Consider the following 27342-nt stretch of genomic DNA (forward strand, 5'->3'; position numbering starts at 1 on the left):
TCGCAACATGTGAACTTATTTTGAAGTAGATGGGGAGAAAATGGAAGCAGTTAACAATTTTGTGCGCCTAGGATCCCGAATTGATAAAGATTTGCATTGTACTGAAGAAGATTATTACTCGGAAAGAAAGCAATGACAAATTTAAGCAAAACCTTTAAAGATATTAGCCTCACAACAAAAATCAGAATCATGAAAGCAATGGTATTCCCTGTGGTACTGTATGAATGTGAAAGTTGGACCCTGAGAAAGAGTAAAAGAAGGAAGATAGATGCATTTGAATTATGGGTTTGCAGACACTTACTAAGAATACCATGGACTGCAAAGCAAACCAGTAAATCAGTGATAGACGGAATAAAGCCAGATTGCTCCCATGAAGCTATGATCAACAAGCAAAAATTGTCATATTTTGGACATATTATGTGAGCAAATGACAGTCTGGAGAAGATGATGATGATTGCTAAAGTTGATGGAAGTAGGAGAAGAGGAAGACCAAGAATTAGATGAGTGGATGAAGTTAAAGAAACAACTGGAATATGCCTGGAAATTCTGAAAGATATGGCCAGGGACAGATCTGAATGGAGAGTGTATGTTCATAGAATCATCAGAAGTCGAAAACGACTTGATGAAACATAACAATAACAACTTCCTGGACATTGTCATGTGAAAGTAAGGTTCACACGATGTTAATTTAGATTCTCGTAAAAAGGCTCAAACATTGGTTATACATGCTTACTAAATAACTTAAGGAAATTACATCGTACAATAAAATATAAATTAAATTAAACTTCAATATATTTCCAATGTTTCAACAACGTCACGTTGCCATCTTCAAAAGGAACTTACAATAAAGGCACGTGCATGCAGGCACTAAACACAGTAAATGAGAACGAAGCGAGGTAGCTAGGTTTCCTAAAAGTCCTGATGGTGCTGCCTCCTAGCAGGCTATGTAGGTATTCTTGGCCACTGGGCTGAAGGTCTCCTGATGTAAGCCTCCCAAATTTGGGGCAGTCTCATGCAACCAAACTTGTTGAGGTTTGGCATGTTTCTAAGGGCTGAGGCTGATTGCATGAATAGTCTTTCATATTTGAACTTGCTCTTGTGTATTATTGTGGCTTTCTTCCACCGTATTCTGTGGCATGTATCCAGAGCATGGTCTGCAAGACCGAGTGGCTGTACTGGTGAAACCAGATTTAGTCCTTGTGTTATGATCAAAATGCTAATTTTGATCATAAAGATGATAAGCACTTGGGGATACAGAAAGCCCAGTTTTCTTTTCCTTAACCTTTAAATACATTGACTCAATGGCAGGTCAAGAAAAAGCAATTCAGTTTCATATAAATGTAATTAATGCTCTGGGAAGATCATTTAATCCTGTATACTATACTATATCTGTCAACTGTGTGTATTTCTTCAGCTGGTATTGCTTTGCAAGATGAAAAAGCCCATGCTAGTGGAAGGAAAACCCTGCTACCTCAGTATGAGACCACTGAAATCACCTACAGCTGAGAAGATCTCATTAACATCTGAGAAGATATGAAAAGATCTCATAATCCTAGATGAGATCTGAATGTAAATCTTTCCAAACAAAACACATCATTACTGAATGAACTAGAGAGGCTCCATTACATTTAGTTCTTACTAAATATGCATTACCCAAGCAGTGTTATAATTAATATCCTTTGTGTTTGCTACAAATAGAAGGTTTCTTTCTTTCTTTTTTTTTTTTCATGTTTCCACCCATTCATATTTTAATTTTATACACACAGACATACACTTTTCAGCATACTATGCTAAAATTATTCTGAAAATGATAGAAGGTATAATCCTTTCTGATCACAAAAATCAGATGACTGCACAGGTTCTCTATGAAAGCAATTATAAAGTGGAGCTGAAAACTTGCGATACATTGAGCACCGACAACCGGAAAGACACCTTTGAACTTCATTAACTTAAGTATGACAACACTGAGAGCATGCACAACTCTTACAAGTAAACTACATTTACCCCCCCCCTCAATATTACAGCCACATATTTTTCGCAATAATGCCTAGTATTTTCCTGCTTACCTGTGCATATATTGATAAAGGACACACACGCACGCACAGTGAAACTGATTTGATGTTTAACAGAATGCATGATAAATTTATATGATATTGTGTGATCATTAATTAGAACGTAATGTTAAATAATTGTGAAAGGCACTGTTATCATACTGAAAGGCTAAGATAGCAATATCAGACATATGTTAAGTAATAAATAAATAAATAAAGTACAACAAATACAGCTAATCTCACTGGGATCTTCAAAATAATCAAGTTACTAATACATTTAAAATCCTAACATACACCATAAGATCCAGACCAATGAATATTTCAATTCATTTTTATTTTTTTGGAAAGAATATCATTTAAATAATAATCATTTGTTGTATAATGAAACCTCATGACTAAACATACACATGTAACCACAGTAATAAGATCTTTTAATAAGTAAATATTTTGCCTAAGTATCATAGGACATCTTCAGTGCAGTTAATTCCAACAATACTAGGATCACATACAGTTAGGGTGCATTCTTACAATGGAAATCCTCTATGCATGCAGTAGCATGTTATAGAATTAAATTATGCTACTGCACACATAAAGGGATTCTATTGTAAGCATGCACCCTAACTGTATGTGATTCCTAGTATTGTTTGAATTAACTGTACTGAAGATGTCCTTATGATACTTAGGACAAAATATTTACTTATTAAAAAATGTTATTACTGTGGTTACGTGTGTATGTATAGTCAATACTAATCATGTCCTACAAAGTAGTGAAAATTATAAGCTTAGCTTCTGGAATTATATAAGTAGACATTTTTCATACATCAACCTTAGGTTTGCAAAAAACATGGCATAGAAATATAACTGTATTTCAACAATTCCAATAAAGATCAACATCCAAAGATATTTACATAATAAAAATTTTGTTTATTCATCTCTCAATTACTCACTCTTTTAATCAGAAAAGAATTACCTCAAGCTGACCCTCAATAATGGGAAAGAGCTGATAGTTAAGATATGTGTAAAGTTCTCTCTCTTGAGGATTTGTTGTCTTCCTGAACTGCTTTAGAAAACAATGCCAGTCTGAGAGAGTCAAACACACACACTCCCACTCTTTTCTGCTTGGTTTCTTTGGTGAGTTTTCCCGATACAATCTCAGATCTTTGAAAAGGTATTAAAAAAATCTGATAATATATGGGAAAGAATATCAATGATATGAATGATATGCATATAAAATGACTACAAATAGTATTTAACAATTATAATTTAGATTAAATATGGTACGTTACACACATCTAACCATCTCCCCAACTACTTAATTTTCCTATTACAACACAACTACCATCAACACCACCCATAACCACAGTTTTGTCTGTAAATGTTCTGTACATAACAATGAATAAAACAATATTATATATTATACATTAATATAAGATGGAGGGAGATGGTAGAAGAGGACTTGAGGATGAAGAACTTGGATGTGGTGACAGCCCAAGACAGGAGGATGTGGAGGAGACTCATCATTAACAGCGACCCCACTTAAGTGGGACAAGCTGCAGAAGAAGAAACATTACAAGTAGCAGATACAGAGCATAAGAGAAGAACTAATAGTACCTTTACTAGTAGCAGCACAAATGGTACTAATTAGTAAGATTGGTGGACTAAGTTTTTATATTATCAGAGTGCGAGTGCATTAACCAGTATACTAAAATATATAACATATGTTCTAATTATGACTATTTAATTAAATCTATATTTTAGTTTCGTGTTTCCTCTGAAAACAGATGGAGAGAATATTTGGTATTGGGATTGTTACCAAGGACAATGGTGTCAGAAAGCCACCTGTGAGAGAAATAGGTGCATCACTTCTCAGCAGTAGAATAGGGAACACTACTGCTGAGAAGCCATTATCATTTAGCCAATAAGAATGATGCCAAGCTATTTTGGCACTAAGGCTATCTGCTGAAATGTCATCCACACACACACATACAGACACAGTAACACATCAAGAGTGTGTAAGAAGGGATGAGAATAAATTTTTGCCAAATGTTTTTTTTTTTTTTAAATAAGAAGACAATTCGAGCATACAACCACCGTATAGTAGCATGGGTGGGCTAACAACTGTTTTCTATTTATATTAATCTTATATATTTTTATTTTTAGTTATTTTAAATAATCCAGAAGCTCCTACTCTATATATCAACCATGGAAACTTTTCACCTTGATTCAGGACTCCAGTAAATGAGACAGTGTTTTCACATCAGATAATGACATTCATCTGTTATCTAAAATATTCACAAACATACAGTGGGATTTGAAGCTGCAGCCTGTTGGATGGACGAGTCGACACACTACCCACTCGGCCAACCAAAATAGCACATTCAAGCCAGTATGCAGGGAAGCTTAACAGAGACGTGCACAATATTTTTATATTTCTAGATCTTTTATAATGTAATTATAATCTGTTGTTAATGGCAAACAAAATAAGAAAAAAACTTTCATACTGTAAAATTTTTTTTTTTTAAATCAATTCCTGGGAAAAGAAATGGTCATCGATGGGGTACAGGAGATTGTTTTAATTATTTACTGCACATAAATATTATATATGCCTGGTAACAAGGAATGTTAATTTTTTTTTTTTTTTTAAATTTTGCCTAATTATGCTTTATTCTTCTTCATGAATTTTAAAAAGTTCATAAAAGCAGAACAATGTATCTAAGTATAATGATGATGACAACCATACAGCCATATTTAAAATTCTATGAAGGGGGGGGAGGGGGGAGATTGATTAAATCCATTTATTTCAAGAAATCTTATTTGAAAGAATCATTCTTTTAATAAATGACAATCATTTTCAATGCAAGTATATGAGAAGGTTTTAAAATAATTTCTACCATATTTTCATTAAAAATAAAACTAAATAAAATCACTTGTTTTATTGCACTGACTTGAATAATAAAAGTACTAATATTATTGGTAATAAATTTCTTGCCGATGAACAAAATAAATAACACGTAAAGTAAAATTACAATTTCTGAAGTAAAACAGTTTAATTGCATTCAAATATTTTCAAAGCTCACAACTACCTTACGGTTAATGCTCTAAGAGTAAGGTGATTGATGAAAAACAAAAAAGCTTCTACTATTTTCATCCTTGAATTTAAATTCGCCTGGTGGTTCACACAGGTGTGTGTGTGTGTATATATATATATATATATATATATACATACACACACATTCAGGCTCTTCGGGTCTGAAAAGTCATCTAAGAGTGCATACTGTTGAGAATCCTTTCACTAGTCCCTATGTGTAGCTCTTTATTTTCGGTTATAGAACCTCCTTAAAAAGCACCAAAAACGCTACTATCTGGCTAAAGAAAATCCTTTTCGTGTAAAATATGTGGGAAGCAATTCTATAACTAAGGCTATCTTAAATATCTCATCAAAATTCACACTATAGCATGCTCCTTTACATGCAAAATCTGTCACAAGAAATTTTTCGATTCGTCTCACCTGAAAAACATGAAAGTTTCAAACAAGAGAAATTTTTTCATATGAAATTTGCAACAAGAGGTTTTCAGACAGTTCGAATCTGAAAATTCATCTAAGAATACAAAGGTGTGTGTGTGTATATATATATATATATATATATACACACCTTTCTTTTAGTGTTGCACAGTGATCAGCATTCATTTTAGAAATTATGGACTCCACAACCGTGTTATAAATAACTATTTTAATTTCGATCTTCATATTAAGATCATTATCTGGAGTATATACAAATATACAAGGACAAGCTGAGTTACATTACACAAAATAAGCTAAAGAAACAATGATTTGATCACGTTATTCTACTGGCATGACCTCTAGTGAAAAAAAAATAAATAAAAAATATTTATTTAGAAACTACATCAAAGCTAAATTCTATTTAACATAATAGAATATCTTTCTCGTTTAACACGAGAAAGACATTCTTTTTTATATAGACAGTCTTCTTTCAGTAACAATGATGTCCTATTTGCAGTGCTTAATGGTCAAAGCTATATAACTGAAAGGAGAAGTGCAAGGCAATTTGTACAAATAAATTCAATATTGGATAAAATGAAAGATGATTGTTTTCTGGGTGATGAGGCATTATCTCTCTCTCAATCAATCATTGCACCATCAAATGAATAGATACAAGTTCTTTGCATTTTTTACGCTTGTGGAAAGTGATACTGAAAAGGATATACACAGTCAATATTTCAATGCAAAAAGATCAGGATATTTATTGATCATCAATATTAATTAAACTTATGGATTATTTTAAAGATCTAAGAAAAAAAAAAAATTATAATAAGAATTCCGTAAATTTGTAAAAATGAAAACAGTACAAGTTGGGGAAAAAAAAAAAATAAAAACGAAACAAAAATGAAAAAAAAAAAAAAAAAATGTAGGCCTTTATAAAGCTAAAAAGCCAGGTGCGAATTCTGAAGAAGATTCATCGAACTCGATTAAACAAAAATCTCTTGTTCAATAACTACGTCTTTCAGTAACAATGATGTCTCCTATTTTTTTTTAGTACCAGATCGACATAATAGGGGTGATTGAAACAAAAAAAGACAAAAACTGGTGAGATCTTTTTGAGCAATAAATACAAAATGTTACATTCAGACAATAACAATCAAGGAAAAGAAGGAGTAGCCATAGTATTCAACACTAAATACAAGGCTAATCTTCTTGAATGGCAGCAATCTCATGATGAGACAGGATAACGAGACTTATTTGTGCCTATGGTAAAAGTGGAGAAAATTTTTCGAGTCTTTAGAGAAAGCAACTGACACAATGAAAAAGGAAAAGTTGGTCCTTGTTGGGGATCTAAATAGCAGAGTAGGAAATGATTGTCAGACATACAAAAATATTTTGTGAAAATTTGGAGAAAAGAGCAAAGCTAATAATAATGGCAATACCAGTCCATGTCCTGAACAAAAATCCAACAGGATTTTTGTTTAGGACATGGACTGGTTATTACTAACACCATGTTCCAACTTAAAAATGTGCACAAAGTCACATGGAGAGAAGAGGCAAGGAATAAGAAAAGTCTCATTGACTATGTTATTGTTGATAACGATGTTTTCTTCCTGGTGCAGGACACCAGAGTATACAGAGGATTTGAAATTGGAAGTGATCACTATTTAGTCTTGAGCAGGATAAAATTGAATTTCATATCGAAAAGAATGACATGTAAAAAAGTTTTAAAGCAAATAAAAATTGAGCAGCTCTCAGATGTGAGCTGTAGACTAAAACACAAAGATTATTGAAGAAAAAATGAAAGAGTTCGAGAACAGGAACCAAACCTTGGAGATTCGGTGGCAAGCCTTGAAGAAAACCCTGATTGATTCAGCAGATGCATGTAGTGAGGTTCTCTGCAAGGACAGAAAAATCAGAACTCCATGGTTCTCCATGGAACTCCAACAAAAGAAACATATCAAAAGTTCCTGGCAAATAAATCAGCTTGTGCTCTTAGAGAATACAGAGACAAATGTTAGAAAGCTAAACACTTTTTAAAACTAGCTAAACAAAAGTCATGGTAGGACTTTGGCAAGAACATAGAAAATAAATATCAAGAAGGTGGCAAGATATTCTGGAGGCAAGCTCAGAAATGAAGGAAAGAGTGCTGTAAAAGGAATTAGAGATGATAAAGGTGACATGAAAACAAGAGAAAAAGATATCCTTGAAGTATGGAGTAATTAATTCGAAAAATTGCTAAATGAAACAAGCAGTGATAGTACAATGGTAAAATCACTCAACAGGCATACAGTCAGGAATAAAATCGGTTCAAACCAATTTGAACTTATGGTTCTGAGAGCTGGGTCAGAAGTAAAACACTTGACCAAAGACTAGAGTCCGCAGATATGAGGGTCCTGAGAAAGATTAGAGGCGTGAAAAGATGGCATCAATGGCAATATCATATTAAAAACGAGGATATTAGGAAAGAACTTGACATTGTCAGCATCCAGGAATGCGTTAGCAGAGCTAATCTCACGTGGTATAGTCACTTAAACAGAATGGGTGAGGAAAGATTAGCAAAACAAGTGTTCTCTGCCAGGTTGGCAGAAAAACAACCCAGAGGAAGACCAAGATAAAGGTGGATTGATATGGTACAATGTGCCTTAGACGATAGAAATATAAGATCTGACAATGTTGGTGTTTCACAAGTAACAGACTGATCTGGAGGAAAATTGTAGATAGGAAGTTAGTAATGATGTAAATTTTTAATTTTTCATGTAGTACTATCATATCCTGTACACTCCCTTGAGGATACATGGCAGGAATTTGATGATGATGTCTTTTTTTTTTTTTTTTTTACAATTGTTATTTTTGATTTTGGATAATCTACAGTCTTATTTCTAGTTAGCTCTTGGATAGAAAGGTTACGTGGATAGAATATGTGCCTTCCATATGCTTGGGATTTTTAGACCATCATTATTGTTTAGTTGGGGTGGTTGATAAGAATCTCACAGGCTTCCTTAAATTTGCGTTCATATCATTTCATACCATAGCGAATACATATATATATATATATATTCATCTATGATTTCATGTATTAATATTGTTCCTGTAGCAGCATTTATTTTTGTTATTAAATAAATAACAAAATAAGTCTCACACCAGAGAATGAAATTCATCTCAACCATTCATGCTCATGGAGGGTTCAATCCAGCTGTCTGGTAAATGAAAGGTAGATATGCTAACCACTTGGCCAGCCAGGTGTTGATTACTACTCAGAATTCCTTCACAGTTTAAACACCATCAAAGGAAAAACAAATGATTTACAATTTCAGTAGATTTCAAACTAGCATCCTCAGATCATAACAATATATTTGTTATTTATCATATCAATTCTATTTTGTTCTTATCCAATTCCTGAATTGAAAATTTTCAATTATCACATTTCTTTTCAAATATCAAATTTCGTCAAATAACTCATGGCCTGAAAACTTTTTCATCGAAATATTTTCTTGCAAAAATTAATGTTTCCTGTATCTCTCCAGATACTGCACATTTTAACGTAACCCATTTGAAGTGCTTCAGCTTATCAAACTCCTTTCTCCACAGTTCCAAATATGAAATGCAGGAGGTGTAAAAATTTTGCATATTACTTTGCTTGTCAGTTTTATTTAGTGAAGAATTTACACTTGTTTGAACAAATTCCCTAAAAATTATTTCCTTATATTTAAAGATCAAATCACTATTTAAATCAAATCATTAAGTAACACTGTCAGCAATACTCTTTGTCTTCTGAAATAATACTGCCACCAATAGACAATGACAACTTAGTTCAATGGATGAAATATATCTGTAACCATAAATACTGCTTTTGGTGCATATACCAGTGAATTAACAAGCATATGAATGGTGATGCAATTTTTATGCAAGGTAAAGGGATTGTAAAATTAGAATTTTAAAATTAAGAAAGTTTTGGGGGACAGTTACTAATGTAGGAGAATGTATTAGAATTCAGGGCTGTCCCAGACAATCCATGACAGTTGGTCATTTTATTTATAGTTAAAGGCCTTTTTTTCTGGAAAAAAAAGGTGCCGGTACTCACCATGAAGATATTACAGCAACTTCCATCCATGATTTTAACATATTCTCCGATATACCCTCATCGTCTCTAGATCGCTTCTTGCTTTTGGTATCAACTGCAGAATGATGACCTCGGAACGGCCATGACTCCACATATTTGATAGGGTTGAACTGAGTGAGAGGAGGTCCTACTATCCTGATGAACATCAGTGCAGAAGTTGTCCATACATGCAGAGATGACCTAGATGAAGTTACTATAAGATTCATCTGAGAGAAACCCCTTTCACATTCACTGGAAGATATTGCCATTGTGCCCAAAGTGTGCTTTAGAGCAAGTAGTATGTCTGGGACTTTATTTTCTTGAAGATATTCATGGAAATCACGAACTGCTTCTCTTTCATTTAAGCAAAATTTGCATGCTAACTTTTTGATTTCAGCTTCACCAAATGTCAGATGCTTCCCCGGATTTTCTGGCCAATACTTGGAATCTAAAATCTTAGCACATTCAGGCAAATCAGCATCGTTTTTCCAACAGCTTATTTCAGGCTTTTATAGAAAGCAGATGAACTTATTGCAGGACAGTGCCTTTCATTTTTGTGGAGCTCAATTCCTTTGAACTTCATGTTCTTCTGACTTTGAAGAGAAATACTGTAATACGGACCAGGATTTTCAATTCTTTCTTCAAAAAGTTGAACTATATTCTTTATCTTCCTGTCTGCTTTGTACAAATCAATATTTCTCTCTTGTAAATATAGACTTAGTTCACTAAGTTCTTGGAGAGCATCACACATAAGTCCCAAATCAAGAACAAGCTCGCATGATGTTATTTTTCTTAAAAGGCCCTCATAAAGAAAGTGATCTGTTTTGCTTCTTCTGCTGTCTTCTTTTGCCTCCAGAAAGTGATGGATGAGGGCTTCAAAATCTTGCCACACTGCAGAAACAGTGTGAAAGCTAGATGCAACCCAGCGAGCGCATAAAATTCTGCCAATTTTAAGAAGTTGAAGTTCTAGGGTCTCTGCACATTCCTGTAGTTCCCTAGCATTGTTAGGTGAACCATGATGTCACATAAAGTTTGTCCATGAAACTCTTAAAGCGATTCACTCCTGCCACGTTGTTCACTATCTCACTAACAGACAATTCAAGGTGATGGCTAGCACAATGCCAGAAAATAAGACCAGGAAACTTCTCTTGCATTAGCCACCTTATACCATTACGGGCACCAACCAACACGGCTGCACCATCACAAGTTACAGACAATAAATACTCGCTTAAGTAATCTTCAGATAATCCTAAACACTCAAGATGACTAACTAAAGAGTTTGGAATTCCTCTAGCAGTTACATCTGATAATTCGATCAAATCTAGGAAAAGACTCGCAGGAGCCGAAAGTTCAGGAAGCACTACATGAACAATAACAATCAATGTTGTTGTGGTACTCACAGTTGTCGATTCACCAATAAGTAACGATATTTTGTTCTTGGAGTTCACTATATTGTCTACTAATGTTTTTCTCATTTCATTTATGATATGGCTCACAATGTTAATGCAAGCATTTGCAGAATGAAGAATATATATCCCATGTCTAGGCCATTAAGTTCCTGTAAATGTATTTCGTCTTCAAAGTTGTTGAATGATTGATTTCTCCTCGCAACTTTGTAAGCGGTTCCAACAAACACTTTTCCAGTTACGTCTTGATTATGAGACAAAGTATTTAGGAAAACTTTCTCTAATGTTTCGTTTTTTGCTTCAGATTTTATTTTTTGGCATGCTTTGTGCGCTGAACTCTCCTTACGATTGTAAATCTTTTTTCTTGATGACATTAACTGTTTGTGAGATTCTCCAAAATGACTGATTTTACCATTTGCCCACTCCGCTGAAATTTTCGTTCTCATGTGTTTATCAATGGCAACACTTCCGACATCACGACACGCTTTTCAGCCCAACATTTTATTCTAGACATACAGCCACTCCTTCCTCTTGCAAAATGTCATTTTTCTACAAAAGTGTCCAACATTCGGGCCAATCATTATCAGAATCTGCTTCCTTTTGACCACATGGATCTTCAGTCTTGGTTTCGTGATCCTCTGCACTAAGTGTATTTTCTGTTTTACAGGATCACAAGTAGATTCAACAATTTCTGCTTCTTCAGCCTTCCTTTTTTTTACTCATTGGCATCATAAAGAAACTACCATATATTATTGCGTATAATGCAAAAAATTCATGGTAAAAAATACCACTTCAAGTTAGGGGTTTGCATTATATGCTGATCCTAAACAATATAACATCTTATTAGATTTGCACACACAATATATACTAGCTAATGCCTATGCAACCAAATCTACTTGACCCACTCACATTCAGCGACTGAACGCGCATCGTATCTGTGCATAAAGCTACTTACATTACTGGCTTTATGTGCAGATATGATGCACGCTCGGTCGCCGAATGATGCAGCACAGTGAGATAGATAGATAGAGCACAGTTAGGTATATCGGTTTAACCACGGTTCATTTTAAATATTATTCGTTAAACAAACCTAGCCTGAAAATGAGCCAACAGAAACGTAAACATTCATCTTTTGAAGCAGAATTTAAATTGCGTGTCGTGCAGTTTGCAGAAGAACATAATAACAGTGTTGCTATGAGAGAATTTGGTGTAACAGAGAGTAATATTAGACTCTGGCATAAGAAAAAGACAGTCTTGAAAAAATCCCCAAAACGAAACGTGCCCGTCATGGAGATGTAGCATCCTTTCCAGAACTCGAAGAAGAGCTAAATGAAAGGATTTTAATGCAACAACAAGATGGCATGATAGTAACAAGAAATGCAATTCGTTTTCGATCTCTACAACTCAAGAATGGTAAATTCAAGGACACACCAGGTATTTCATCTTTTCTTGCTTCGCCTGGGTGGTGCAACAGATTTATGGAATGCAAAGCATTAACATTACGACACCGAACAAAAATTGCACAGAAGTTACCGAAGCAGCTTGAAGAAAAAGTGCAGTCCTTCCATAAATTTATCATAAAATTACGGAAGTGTCACGGATATGAACTTTCCCAAATTGGCAATATGGATGAGACGCCCATGTACTTCGATATGCCTGGAAATTGAACAGTAAACTCAGTTGGTGAAAAGGGTGTCTTCATAAAAACAACAGGACATGAAAAAACGCATTTTGCCGTTGTTCTAGCATGCATGGCAGACGGAACCAAATTAAAGCTGACAGTGATGTTTAAAAGGAAGAAAATTCCGAAGCATATGAAATTTCCACCAGGTGTAATTGTTTGCACCAATCAGAAAGGTTGGATGGATGAAGAAGGTGTACAATTGTGGCTGGATCAAGAATGGAACATATGTCCAGGTGCTTGTTACGTCAACAAAGCATGCTAGTCTGGGATATGTTCCAGGCGCATTTAACGGAGCCAAGCAAAGAGAAAGCACGTGAGCTACGTACAGACCTAGAAGTCATACCAGGTGGTCAAACTTCTGTTTTGCAGCTGCTCAGCTTGAATAAACTGTTTAAAGATCACTTACGTGAAAAATGGAGAGAATGGATGTCATCTAGTTTGGTGAAGATGACAAAGGGTGGGAATTTTCAGAAGCCTGAGATCACCCCAGTCACCAGCTGGGTTAAAGAAACATGGGATTTGATACCATCTGAAATGATTCAACGCTCATTTCTTAAATGTGGAATAAGTAATTCAATGGATGGATCCGAAGATCACGTCACACACGAAAGCGAGGATGACGCACAACAAAATGAAGAGCATGGACAACGACAACTGCTACACTAATGACACAATCCCTACAGATGAATTTATAAATGAAATGTTTGATGACTCAAAAGATGAAGAATTTAAAGGATTTTGACATTTTGTTTTAAAATAAATATTTCTTTTGTTAATTCGTGTTGTATTATTTATAATGTTATGGAACAAGATTAACAGATCGCATTATACGTGGACATGGCATTTTAGGGCTCGTTTTCAAACAAAATTTCTAGTTCGTATTATACGCGATAATATACGGTACTTATTTTATTCATTTTGAACAATGATTGCACTAATTTAACTTAGATTAATTCAAAACTCACGTGAACATGTGCCTGTTGCAGAGTGAATATAGAACTGATAAACTGATATTGGAAGCAATTGGAAGTGAACACAACTTCCTGTTTCCGGTTGCATCTAACCTATGAAATAGGAAAGCAGGGTACCAACTTATGAGTAATCAAAACTGAAAATTCAATTCGTGAACACAGTACCATCTACCGGAATATTTATAATACATTTTGCTGTCAATAAATTGCAGATTTTTAAAAACTTAAGAAAAAAGGTGCCGGTACTGCATAGCGTTGCGTACCAACAGAAAAAAAGCGCTAGTGAAAGGTAATTCTAAATATTCTCCTTCGGATCTGTATGAAGCACAGTAGTCTTCTTGCATCAAACCTAGTGTGGCAGTATATCCTGATCATGGTCAGTCAATCTGCACTTGTCACCAAAAGTAGTTTTTAATTTGTGTGTGTGTGGGTGGGTGGGAGAAGAGATTGTAATAAGGAATGTCTACACTCTTCATTATAGGACATACAAGAGTACTGGATTTGTGAAATTTTGTGGCCTTATATACCCATGTGGTTTCAGATGTTTTTTTTTGAAATAAATTTTTAGGGAACAAATGGATGATTAATGGGTTTTCTCATGATGAGTCTCTTAACTCCATAGAGGCCTGAATAATAATAATGTAGGGGTGCTTAAGGGTCAAAGCTATATAACTGAGAGGAGATTTTCACATAGCCTTCAAAAGCAATGCGGAGAAACGATCAAGCTTCTGACCAAATATCCAACTCTCCTTCTTGTGGTACACACTGTTAGGTATCTACCTGGATACTGGATGAATGAGAATGGGCTGGCAATTTGGGATTTAGCAAACCAAATTGTATACTTATTGGTTTAAAGCAAAACAGAAAATTACGGTACAACATGACAGAATTTCATGCTGTCTGGGGCATTGCCCAGTTAAACAAGGCCCCCATTGTTTTCGTCAAGGAACCAAGGCAAAGATCAAAAAGTTAGCTCCTGGAACAAGTCCTAAAGCCCACCCCCAACTCAATATCGCGAGAGTTCAAGATCGGAACTATCACAATAAGAAGCCTGAATGACAAAGTAATGGAACTAGTGGAGGGCATTGGATAAGTACCAGATCGACATAATAGGGGTGACTGAAACAAAAAAAGGAAAAAACTGGTGAGATCTTCCAGAGCAATAAATACGAAATGTTATATTCAGGCAATGACAATCAAGGAAAAAAGGGGTAGCCATAGTATTCAACACTAAATACGAAGCTAGTCTTCTTGAATGGCAGGCAGTCTCAAGTACAGTGATGTGAGCAACTGTCAGAATGGGGAGCTAGACAATGAGACTTATTTGTGCCTACGGTCTCACAAAAAGTTCTACTAAGGTAGAAGTGGAGGAATTGTTTGAGTCTTTAGAGAAAGCAACTAACACAATGAAAAAGGAAAAGTTGGTACTTGTTGGGGATCTAAATAGCAGAGTAGGAAATGATTGTCAGACATACAAAAATATTTTGTGAAAATTTAAAGAAAAGAGCAAAACTAATAATAATAGCAAATACCTGTTGGATTTCTGCTCAGGACATGGACTGGTTATTACTAACACCATGTTCCAACATAAAAATGTGCACAAATTCACATGGAGAGAGGAGGCAAGGAATGAGAAAAGTCTCATTGACTATGTTATTGTTGATAGCGATGTTTTCTAACTGGTACAGGACACCTGAGTGTACAGAGGATTTGAAATTGGAAGTGATCACCATTTAGTCTTGAGCAGGATAAAATTGAATTCCGTATTGAAAAGAAGAGCATATAAGAAAGTTTTAAAGTGAATAAAAGTTGAGCACCTCTCAGACATAAACTGTAGACTAAAATTCACAAACATTATTCAAGACAAAATGAAAGATTTTGAGAACAGGAATCAAACCTTGGATATTCAGTAGCAAGCCATGAAGAAAACACTGATTGATTCAGCCAGAGAGGCATGTGGTGAACTTATCTGCAAGGATAAAAAAAATTGTCAGAACTCCATTGTGGACACAGGAAGTTAAAGAGGCAGTGAAGGAAAAGAAGGCATATCAAAAGTTCCTGGCAAATAAGTCATCTTGTGCTCTTAGAGAATACAGAGACAAATGTAAGAAAGCTAAACACTGTGTAAAACTAACTAAACAAATGCAACAGGAAGACTTTGGTAAGAACATAGAAAATAAATATCAAGAAGGCAGCAAGATATTCTGGAGATTGTTGAAGAAGCTCAGAAATGGTGAAAAGAGTACTGTAAAAGGAATTAGGGATGATAAAGGTGACATGAAAAACTGGAGAAAAATATATCCTTAAGGTATGGAGAAATTACTTCGAAAAACTGCTAAATGAAATAAGCAGTGATAGCACAGTGGTAAAAAAAATAATCAATAGACATGCAATCAGGAATACATATTGAAACTTGAAGTAGAAGGTGGCAAGATATTCTGGAGGCTCTTGAAGAAGCTCAGAAATGGATGAAAGAGTGCTGCAAAAGGAATTAGAGATGATAAAGGTGACATGAAAACGGGAGAAAAATATATCCTTGAATTATGGAGTAATTACTTCGAAAAATTGATAAATGAAACAAGCAGTGATAATACAATGGTAAAAATCACTCAACAGGCATACAGTCAGGAATACATACTTGAAGTAGAAAAATCCATCAAAGGCTTGAAATGTGGAAAGGCAGCAGGAGTAGATGATATTTGACCAGAAATGCTGAAGTACGGTGGTATAAAAGTCTTGCAGTGGCTGCACTGCATAGTTCACAAAGCCTGGACAGAGGGAAGAATTCCCGATGACTGGAGTAGAGCTCTCATAGAAACATTTAGTTTTATTTCCCATAAAAAGGGAAATAAAACTAAATGTGAGAATTACAGAGGTATTTCCCTACTGAGTGTTCCTGGTAAGATTTATGCCAGTACTTGAGAAACGGTTGAGAAAAATTGTGGAAGAAAAGAAAAAAATTGTGAAGAACAAGCTGGATTCAGGCCAAATAGATTTGAGTTGTAAATCAGCAGTTAGAATTGAAGGAAGTACAGGAAGATAGTTTAATGTTAGAAATTTGATGTGAGACAAGGATGTACATTATCCCCTCTGTTATTCATTATCTATATGGATCACATTATGAAGGAAAGTGGTATTAAACATGATATCAAAACTGGAGATGTTAATGTCAGCTCTTTGCTTTATGTGGACGATGTTATACTTCTAAATAAATCCGCTACAAGTCTGCAAGATTCCATGACTAAATTCAATAACTGTTGTAATAGATATGGTATGAAGGACAGCAATAAAAAGACAAAGACAATGAAAATAGGCCGAATCATTGAAAATGTCAACTGCGCTGTGAACGGAGAACCTGTGGAACAAGTAAAACATTTCAACTACTTAGGCATGATTTTTAGTGAAGATGGTCAATTGAATATGGAAACAGACAACAGAATCAACAAAGCTGGTATGGTAGGAAGTCAATTGAATAAATTCATATGGAATAAGAGAGAAATGATCCAAAACATTAAATTAGCTGTATACAAGACAGTGTTGAAACCAATTTTAACTTACGGATCTGAGAGCGGGATCAGAAGTAAAACACTTGAATAAAGACTACTGATATGAGAGTCCTGAGAAATATTAGGGGCATGAACAGATGGCATCAATGGCAGTATCATATTAAAAACGAGGATATTAGGAAAGAACTTGACATTGTCAGTCCAGGAATGCATTAGCAAAGCTAATCTCAGGTGGTTTGCTCACTTAAACAGAATGGGAGAGGAATGATTAGCAAAAAGAGTGTTCTCTACCAGGTTGGCAGGAAAAGGACCCAGAGGAAGACCAAGATATAGGTAGATTACAGTAAAAAAAAAGTTGTATAAAGTTTTGACAAGACGTGAAGACAAACTCTTAGATATGACTTATGGAGTTTAGTGCACAAATACTGTTTGGAAAAAAAGTAAAGATGTTTAAAACTAATGATGAAATCAGTTCCCTCACAACGAGAGGTTCCCAATGTACAGTAAACTATTGCCACTTGGGCGTCAGTGAAGTTAAAAGAGGAGACAATTTGTTAAGGTTCTTTCTGAACAGCTAGACATTGCAATGCTTGGGAAATACTCGATGCAGAAAGATATTTGTTACATCTACCAGAGGACACAGGAAAAAGAAACAAATGAGTGCGACAAGCAAGTTCAGTGATTTAGCATTTCAACTTTAAGTGAATGTTGGGCAATTGCTGTTCCTGTTATGTAAGCTTAGCAGAAATGATGGATGCCAATTCTATGGAAATATTTTGTACTGATACTTTTGTCTCACAAATGATCCTGTTCAGAAACAAAATCATTTGTAAAACAGTATGTGGAGTGAGTGTCCAGGAGAAAGATCGATAATTAGCCAAAGAGGACTCTTTTTGGATAGCATCAAGAATTTTCAGGTAAATTTCTGCTGCAACACTCCATATGTTAGAGTAGCAATTCTAATCTGGATATTTCTACACAGTTTAACTGTGTAGAAAATAGTTATGAAAGCAAATAAAGTTTGCTTACATAATGCATAGCATCATATACATGTCTGTAAAGAGATGTGCTTTGCATTATGGGACACGAGTTGCTCCAGTCCTAAAAGATACTTCAGGCGCAAGCTTTGCTTGCTTAGACTTGGATAATAGATTAAACCAAGTATATAATTTCTTGGTATCTTTGATTTATAATATAACCAAGTGAAAAACTTTTGACAACTATTTATCTCTAATCCAGAGTATTTTAGTAATAAGGTGTGACACCTTTTGGCAACTTATATAAGAAACTATGACTTCTGCATTACTTCAACCTTGGTATCTCATCAGAATTTTGGAGTGGATTCATTTAATCCAATACCCTTGGAGAGTAATGGATGGCAATGCTGTAGCTAATGAAGTTCTAACTGAGGCTCGGCTATTGCTGTTACCCTCCTGCCACGATTAGAGCTTTAATTGCTCAATAACACCTTATCCCTACACTGTCCTCTACAGATAACGGTAAAGATGAAAAGCATTCTTGCTTCGCCCCTTTAAGCCAGTCCTTATAAGGATAAGGACTTGGTATCTCACCTATGGGTCTGACTCCCACTAATGAGATCCCAATAAAGGTCGAAACCGGTCTGGGTAGTGACCCTTCCCATAATGCATATCTCACCTCTGGGTCTGACTCCCACTAATGAGATCTCAATAAAGGTCGAAACCGGTCTGGGTAGTGACCCTTCCCATAATGCATAGCATATGTACATGTCTGCAAGCAGATGTGCTTTGCACTTTGAGATGCTAAGACAAGTGATGTGAAGTCATACCGCTTTTGCAAAGAGTTGCCCCAGTCCTGAAAGATACTTTAGGTGCAAACTTAGTTTCCTTATACTTGGATAATGGCTTAAACCAACTATATATTTTCTTGGTATCTTTAATTTTTCAAGCAGGTTGTTATCAAAGGTGGTAGTGGTGGTAGGGTTAAATCGGGGTGGCAGGGGGTTACAAGAAAAAAAGACAACACTGTTTTCACAGCAGTGAAAGCAGCCAGGTTGTTGTTAATCCATTAAATGATAGCACGAAGATCAATATTTAGGGAAATGTACGAATCCTGAAGCTTAGGATATTTGCAATGCAAGACATATGAAATAAGTAACAAGAATTGAGCATACTACCAACTGCAAAAATATAAATAGAATTTCAGGGGAGAAGTAAAAGTCATTTATGAGAAAGACAGCAAATGATATAACAGAGGAGTGAGACATAACTGCATGGAAAGTGGAATCAGAAAGAGAGCAGTATCCACCATTTTAGCAAATTACCAAAGAGAAAACTGGCTATCCAACTACACTGGAAAGGCAGAACATAAAATGACAATCTGCTATGCTCCCTACACCAGATCCTATCAAATTTCATCAAAATGGTAGTGCAACAGCACAGGTGTCAGCAAATCTTTTCATGACATCTGAAAAGCAAGGAATTCTGCTGTAGAACTTTAGTGTAGAATTCATACGGAGTCACCAAATTGCCAGGTAACAAAGATAATGACAGACATCCCCATGCTGTGAGGCGAATGCAGCAAAGTATAACAGTGTATACAGCTGATTTAACAGTTCTGGAGCACATTTCTTAAACACGAGTATGGAAAGATGAGCATAAAATCTTTTTCTGGTATATATATGTTGATCAAGATTCTGTTGGTGCCTTTCTGGGAAAAGTGACAGGATGCATGTAGTGCACTGCTCCTGATAAGGTGCAGGTGGTGCACCCAGGGGGGGGGAGGGGTCCGGGCATCCCCCAAAGAAAAGGAAAAAACGCTAGAAAAATTTCCAAAAATCTTTTCCTAATTAAAATTCATTTTTTTTTAAATTTATGTTGTGTTCTACTTATGAATTAGCGATCACTGCAGATGCTCAGTTATAGGTCGTATGCAACGTGTAGTGTGTATTCGCAAAACATCTACTCAACTCCTCCCCCCAAGGTTAAATCCTGAGTGCGCCACTGTGCAGGTGTACACGAGACATTTACGTAGGAGTTGGAGAGGAGAAGAATGATGCCAGAAGCTCAATTTTGTCTTCAGGTGTTGTATTAGCAGTGCCATTCAAGTGAGAGAAAGAAGTAAGCCCATCCAAATAGCATTTGCGAGGGACCAGAAGGGTGACCACCATTTCTGTAAGTGGTAATTTCTATGTTTAGCACTTGCAAAGTCACATTTATATTTCTTCAGGATGTAACATAAATATTGCAGGTTTAGGTTGAGTATGAAGCTGAAGTTTTTATCTTAATCCACCTGTAGAATTTTGACTTTCCCTTCCCTTGGACTGCTTTGGCACACTTGATGGTAAAATCAAGACTTTGATAGTGGACGACATTTTTGAATAGAGCAGGGAACAAAAAACCTTCATTCCAGCCTTGGGGAATACCAACCTGTTGACAATTTTCATCTTTCTGATATTTTAAGCATTGAAATGGACCAGGAATGTAGCATCTCACAGGGCAACTTGGATAGCCTGGTTTTACTGGCATTAGAGGTATACGAGGGTGGTCTGAAAAGTTCCCAGCCTCGAACATTGATGGCAACACTATCAATGGTCAAGGTTGGTACATCTGTCATAAGCATCCCTGTAAAACTGCAAGTCATTCTATCAAGTAGTTTGTTTAATACAGTTGTCTGATGCAAAAGTGTTGTCTGTATCCCTTGAAATGGATAAAATTGAGTATCGTGAGGTTATAAAATTCTTTGTAGAAGAAGGTTTAACTCCAAAAGGAATTCATTCGAAGTTCATAAAAGTTTATGGGCGCTCCTCTTCATTTTCAACAATTAAGAAATGGGCTGCCAATTTAAACGTGGCTGTACCAGCCTTGAAGATGATCCACGTGAAGGACATCCATAAACGTGTAACAACACCAGATATCATTGATCAAGTGGTATTGGATGACCGGCGAGTCAAAATGTGTGAAACTGCTGAGACTATAGTCATTTCAAAAGAATGTGTAGGATATATTTTGCATGAAGAATTGCATATGAAAAAGCGTTATGCAAGATGGGTGCTGTGCTTGCTCACAGCAGATCAAAACGCACTCGGGTGAATAGTTTGGAGCTTTTTAACAAGAATAAAACTGATTTTGTGCATCGCTTTATTATTATGGTAATTACCAGAATCCAAACAGTAATCAAGAAAGTGGACAGAAGCCGGTTGTTCAATGCCAAAGAAGACAAAGTCAGTTACATCAGCAGGAAAGGTCATGACATCAGTGTTTTGGGATGCTAAAGGCATTTTGTTTATTAATTATCTTAAAAAAGGGTAAAACAATAACCAGAGAATACTATTCCGATCTTTTAACTACACGAAAAAATTCATCAGAAAAGAGCCGGTTTGCAGAAGGGAAAAAAACATCTTTCATCAGGACAATGCAGCTGCCCACAAAGGTGTTTTGGCAATGAGAAAATTAAGGGATCTGCACTATGAATTATTGGAACACCCACCCTATTCCCCCAGATTTGGCTCCATTTGACCTCTATCTCTTCCTTGCTGATCAGCATTTTTCTTCGAATCAAGAGGTGATTGCAGCTCTAGAGGGGTATTTTGCAGATCTTACTGAGAACCACTACAGGGATGGGATAATGGAGCTGGAGCATCGCTGGAATAAATGTATTAGTCTTAACGGAGATTACGTTGAAAAATAAAAAGAATTTTGAAATTACAAATTCATTTTTTCATTGTTAGGCCAAGAACTTTTCAGACCACCCTCGTAGATGTGTCAAAAGTAAGAATAGTAATGCTGATATGAACCAGGCCATCATTCCTGGTTATCAGGGTGCATCTTTTAGGTCACTCCTTCATCTTTAATATCTGAACACATCTTCCATCTGGAATGTTAAGGAGATTAACAACCATTCAGATTCAGAATGGCTGTACACATGAAACACCAGACATACCATAACTGGTTGAAATCAAGAATTTCAGCCAGTTATGGCTCCTTTAGAGCTTATACCGAAGCTCAAAATAGATGCAAAAAAAAAAAAAAAAACAATCAATGCTTTGAAAACAGAGTTTGAAAGAACAAAAAGTAGGAAGCTAGCAGCCTGTCCAAATGGCAGCCATGCCTTTTGGTCTCTCGCCAAAGTAACTGGCCGTAACTTCTGCCCAACACTATTCCCACCCTTATACAAGATGGCTCTATTGGATATCACCCACAGAAAAAGCCAATCTTCTGGCTTCACACTTTGCTTCCAATGCATGCATAACTGACAATAGTAAATGTCCCCCAACATTCCAGACACCCAGCATACAATGCCCCCTATATCCTTTTTCCAGGAAAATAGTGTCCAAATTAGACACAAAAAAGTTTCCTGGCCCTGATGGCATTCCCCCAATTGTCCTGAAAGTTTGTGCATCAGAACTAACTCCTATCCTATGTCGCCTATATATACTCTCTTACTCTACTGGAATCTATCAAAAAAACTGGAAATTGAAATATATTCAGTCCATTCCCAAGAAGGATGACAAGTCACTGCCGTCCAACTACCGCCCTATCTCGCCTAACTCAGTCCTGTCTAAAGTAATGGAAAAAGTCATCAATTCACAACTCCTACACTACCTTGAAGACACCCTCCTAATAAACAACTGCCAGCATGGATTCCATCACTGCTGATCAACAGGAGATCTGCTCACATATGTCACCCATGTCTGGACAAATGCCATGGAGAAGTTTGGTGAATCCCAAGTGATCCGCAAAGCCTTTCACCGGGTCTGGCACAAAGACTTACTAAGCAAACTACCATCATTTGGTCTGACCATGGACTTCTGCAGTTGGATTGCCAGCTTTCTGTCTGGTTGCACACTGTGTGTGATGGTGGATGGCTCCCTATTCACTCACCATTCAATTAATGCTGGGGTTCCACAAGGTCCTGTCCTCTCACCAACCCTCTTCCTGCTATATATCAATGACCTACTTCAATTGACCTCCAACCCAATATACAGTTTTGCAGATGACAACATACTACACTCCTTGCTTTCATTTGATAAACCTTACCCTACAGAACATCAACTTCAATTCCGATCTCCAAGCCATCCTATAATGGGGTTCGGATAACCTCATCAATTTCAATGCTAATAAAACTCAGTTCTGTCCTATTTCCCACAAAAAAGAACCATTTTTTTCCCATACCCTTTTTGACGATACCCAAATTTCCAGACAGTTTGATATCGCTCTTCTTGGAATTACCTGCACATCAAACCTCTCCTGGCATAAACACATCACAACCAATACATCCTCAGTTTCAAAAAAATTAGGATTTCATCCCTGAACAGCTGCTAACATTATACAAATCACAAATTTGCCCAGCTATCGAATACTGCTCCCCCATATGGGATGGGGTCCCTAAAAGCTCTCTTAAAATGCTTCACTCAATACAGAGCAGAGCAATTAGACTTATTAATGACCCATCTCTTACCAACTCTCTCTCTCCCCGCTTTCGCATAGACGTTTGGTTTCTGCAGTATGTATATTCTACAAATATTACCATGAGAAATGCTAATCTGAAATAACATCAATATAATTCCTCCACTCAGTACCAAGCTTGTTGGAACATGTGCAGCTACTTCTCAACATCCCTTCACAGTACACCTAGGAACAAACAGAACAAGTTTTTTTCCCCTTCTCCTTCAACCCTACAACTGCTGCATTGTGGAACAGTCTCCCTCCTGCTGTGTTCCCCAAGGAATACAATTTACAGTCATTTAAATCAAATGTAAACAAGTTCCTCCTTTCCCAATCCACTACCCATACACAGTACAAATGCACTATAGGTTGATCAACGAACCTCTTGTGTATGGGTGCAAAATAATAATAGAAAAAAAAAAAAAAAATTTTTTTTTTTTAAATCCACTCTTCTGGAATTATTTTATGGGGTATTACCACAACAGGTATACTAGCCCCTTTCCCATGGATAATACTTGGTGAGGTTCTCAGTGTTACTGAAATGGTGTGTCTAAAAAATATCACCAGACTATAGTTTAACCATTCTGGGAGATCCTGCTGATCCTAACCTTTCTGAATAAAGAATGGTGGCATTTCCACTATTATTTGTTTATTAGTTGCATGACTGATTAGAAACAGTGAACCATTCACATGGAATGAGTTTCTGTTTCTTAATTTTAGCAGATGATGCACCTAAGATTTCTGTACTTATCAGGGCCCATTTCAAATTTGAGAATGAAGGATTCGTGCTCAAAAGAATTTCTGGTCTGGTGTGAGGGATCCCCAACGCTATGCCAACAAACAGCCACACAGGGACATCCACTATGCAGTAAACAATAAATCCACTTGGTGGTAGAGCAGCTGGATCAGCTCGAGATGCAATACCAGCATTGTAGCAAGTTGTGAGCCCCTGTGTCTGGATCATGGGTAAGAAGACTTAAACATACCGGAGACTTTTAGGTGAGCTTACTAGCCAAGAGATTTTAGTTGGGCCATCTACGACAACCCGTTTTGCAAAAGCAGAGAAAAAAGCTGTCACTCACATCACCAGGATCTCACTTTCTGGATGTCCAGCATCACAAAAACAGAGGAAACAGGATAGCAGGATGTTAGCCTGAAAAAAGTAACGCATACACAATGAAAAGACTCGGGAGAAATAGAGCAAAGATAAAAAATAAATAAATAAATAAAAAGAAAATGAAAATAGACAGCATTGTCATCACCTATAAAAAATAATAATACATAGAAAAAAAAGAATGAATGAATGAACAATGTCAAAGTTGTAGGAGTAATGTATCTGTGAAGGGTAGACAGTTACTTGATTTTTTTTATGATGTGACATGTGCTATAGTATTGATTTATTAAATGCACTATATCTAATGTAAGAGAACCATAGGGAGAAATAGCAAACAAATCATCTGAATAGCACAGCCAGGACAACAATGGTATTATATTCAATTGAATTAAGACTAATTATAATACTCATTATGATGTGTGATTTTTGAAAAGTTACTATAAAATGTATAAAATAAGTAGAAAATTTTCAAATTACAAATTAATTCCAAAAAAATAAATCCAGTAAAATATCACATAAATGACTACTGTACTTACCATCTAAGTACCAGTATGCATTATTAAAGGCATCCTGACCAGCACAAATCCCACGCTTTTATTTAAAAAAAAAAAAAAATTGTTAAAAAACTACAATGACATTACTTCACATCACATTTTAATGTGATATATATAAATAAATTTAAATTCTTTAAAATCCACAGAGAATTATTTTTTTTTTTCTGGCAAATGCAAAATGTAGCAAATCCTATGTGAATATATATATATATACAGGGTGTTCGGGATAAATTTGACAGTTTCGTAAGGAAAAAGAAAATCTTCTTTGTATCTATTAAATTTAATGAATTGACAAAAAAACATTACAGGCAGAGTTAATTACAATACTATCAACAAGATTTACTCAAAATAACCACCATTAGCATCGATCACAGCTTCAATTCTGCTTCGGAACCTCGAACAAGCTGATGCTACAGTCTCCCTGGGAAGGGCCGCAAAAACTGTTTTAATTTTATCCATTAACTGGGCTTTTGTATTACTGGAAGTGCGATTGGTGTCTTTTTCAACTGCGCCCCATACAAAATAATCCATGGGGTTAAGGTCTGGGGAGTTTGGAGGCCAAACATTTGGACTGGTGAAGTCGTAAAAATTTTCAGACAACCATTTTTGACTTTTCCCAGAGGTGTGGCAAGGGGCCGAATCCTGCTGCCATACATACGGCCTACCATTGGCTACCCTTGTTATCCAGGGCTTGACTACAGTTAGCAACTCCACGAACAAAGCCCGAATTCCAATGCCAGGGTTCTTCAACACCTGTTCCTGCAGATTTGCGAGGAATTCTGCTGTACGAACGCAATCAGATCGTCTGCTAGGGATCTTTCTTCTTGCTACATCCTCGTAGTCACCATTGCAAGTCTCTAGTTCATGCCTGATTGTTTTTACTGTATTCAGGGAGCATTGGGCAGCAGTCGTAATATCCTTATTTTGATGGCGGGCACGAATCATCATGATACAAGTTATTCTCTTCCATGATTCAGGTGGGTTCCAGCTATCCATCCTTTCTGACATCTTGTATATGAATGAAGAAGGGTCCAAACTTTTAAATGAAGAGAAGTGTGTGTTAATACATGTAACTTACGGAAAAATATAATTAATTATAAATATGTCAAATTTATCCCGAACACCCTGTATATATATATATATATATATAGATAGATAGATAGATAGAAAGAGATTGAGGTGAAATTCTCTCTTCCTGAAGAAACACTAAGCAGTCCTAAAAACCTACCAGATAATGAGAATGCTAAAGTGTTAAATAAGTGAAAGTTTGTTATCTTTCATTTGGGACTTACATTCCTATTCAGCTGCATTGTATCTAAAATATTTTTAAATGCATAATTAGATATATGGCAAATAGTTGGTTTTTATTTACTTGACAATCGGTTAAAACAATGATGCAGAAATTTTAAGAGAAAGAAGGGAATTCAGGCTGTTCTTCCTAAAAGTATTATCTTTCTGGCATAAACATTATTTATTCATAAATATTTATTCATGAATAAATTCTAATTTCTACTTTATCCCATATTTGCATAAATGCTCAACAAATTACACACACAACTCTCCAGGTACCTGTTTTTTTTTATTAATATTTTATTTTATTTTTTTGACAGAAACAGAACCTATATAATAATTTGTTTCTAGTGTATTTACTTCAAAGTATACTAAAAAAAAAATTACTGTTCATTTACAAAAAAAAAACTTAGAGACAATAACTGGATTCACTAATCATTAACCTAGGTTGAGCTCTCATTGAGGGAAGAAAAACAAAATCATATTATTTAGCAGGATTTGCTGAGATCATTTGCCTAGAATCTATCAGTTAACATAGCTGGAGAGCGTATGTATGACCATCCAGGCCACCTTGGCACCACAGTATTAATCCCAGATCATATTTCTCTTATTAACTATATTGACTATTAAGATTCTATTTTTTATAGACTATGAAATTATGGTCTACATATAGGTTAGCAGGAACAGAGCAGTTTTTTACTACACTCAAGCTCCTATTCATCAGTCCAGAATTTGTT

General features: G+C 35.8%; 1 protein-coding gene across 1 annotated transcript in view; it reads right to left on the reverse strand.

Moving 5' to 3' along the window:
- Positions 1-27342, reverse strand: part of lgs (BCL9 domain-containing protein legless) — a 684040-nt gene that overhangs the window by 303063 nt on the left and 353635 nt on the right. The window contains exons 6-7 of the mRNA XM_090410672.1: positions 25298-25352; positions 3022-3209 (exon numbers count right to left, since the gene is read on the reverse strand). Of these exons, the coding sequence (XP_090266798.1) occupies positions 3022-3209; positions 25298-25352 (243 nt within the window). The remainder of the gene's footprint in view (positions 1-3021; positions 3210-25297; positions 25353-27342) is intronic.

Source organism: Typopeltis vanoorti, chromosome 20 (genome assembly GCF_054136105.1).
Source record: "Typopeltis vanoorti isolate ZY-2024b chromosome 20, IOZ_Tvanoo_1.0, whole genome shotgun sequence".
Taxonomy (NCBI): Eukaryota; Metazoa; Arthropoda; class Arachnida; order Uropygi; family Thelyphonidae; genus Typopeltis; species Typopeltis vanoorti.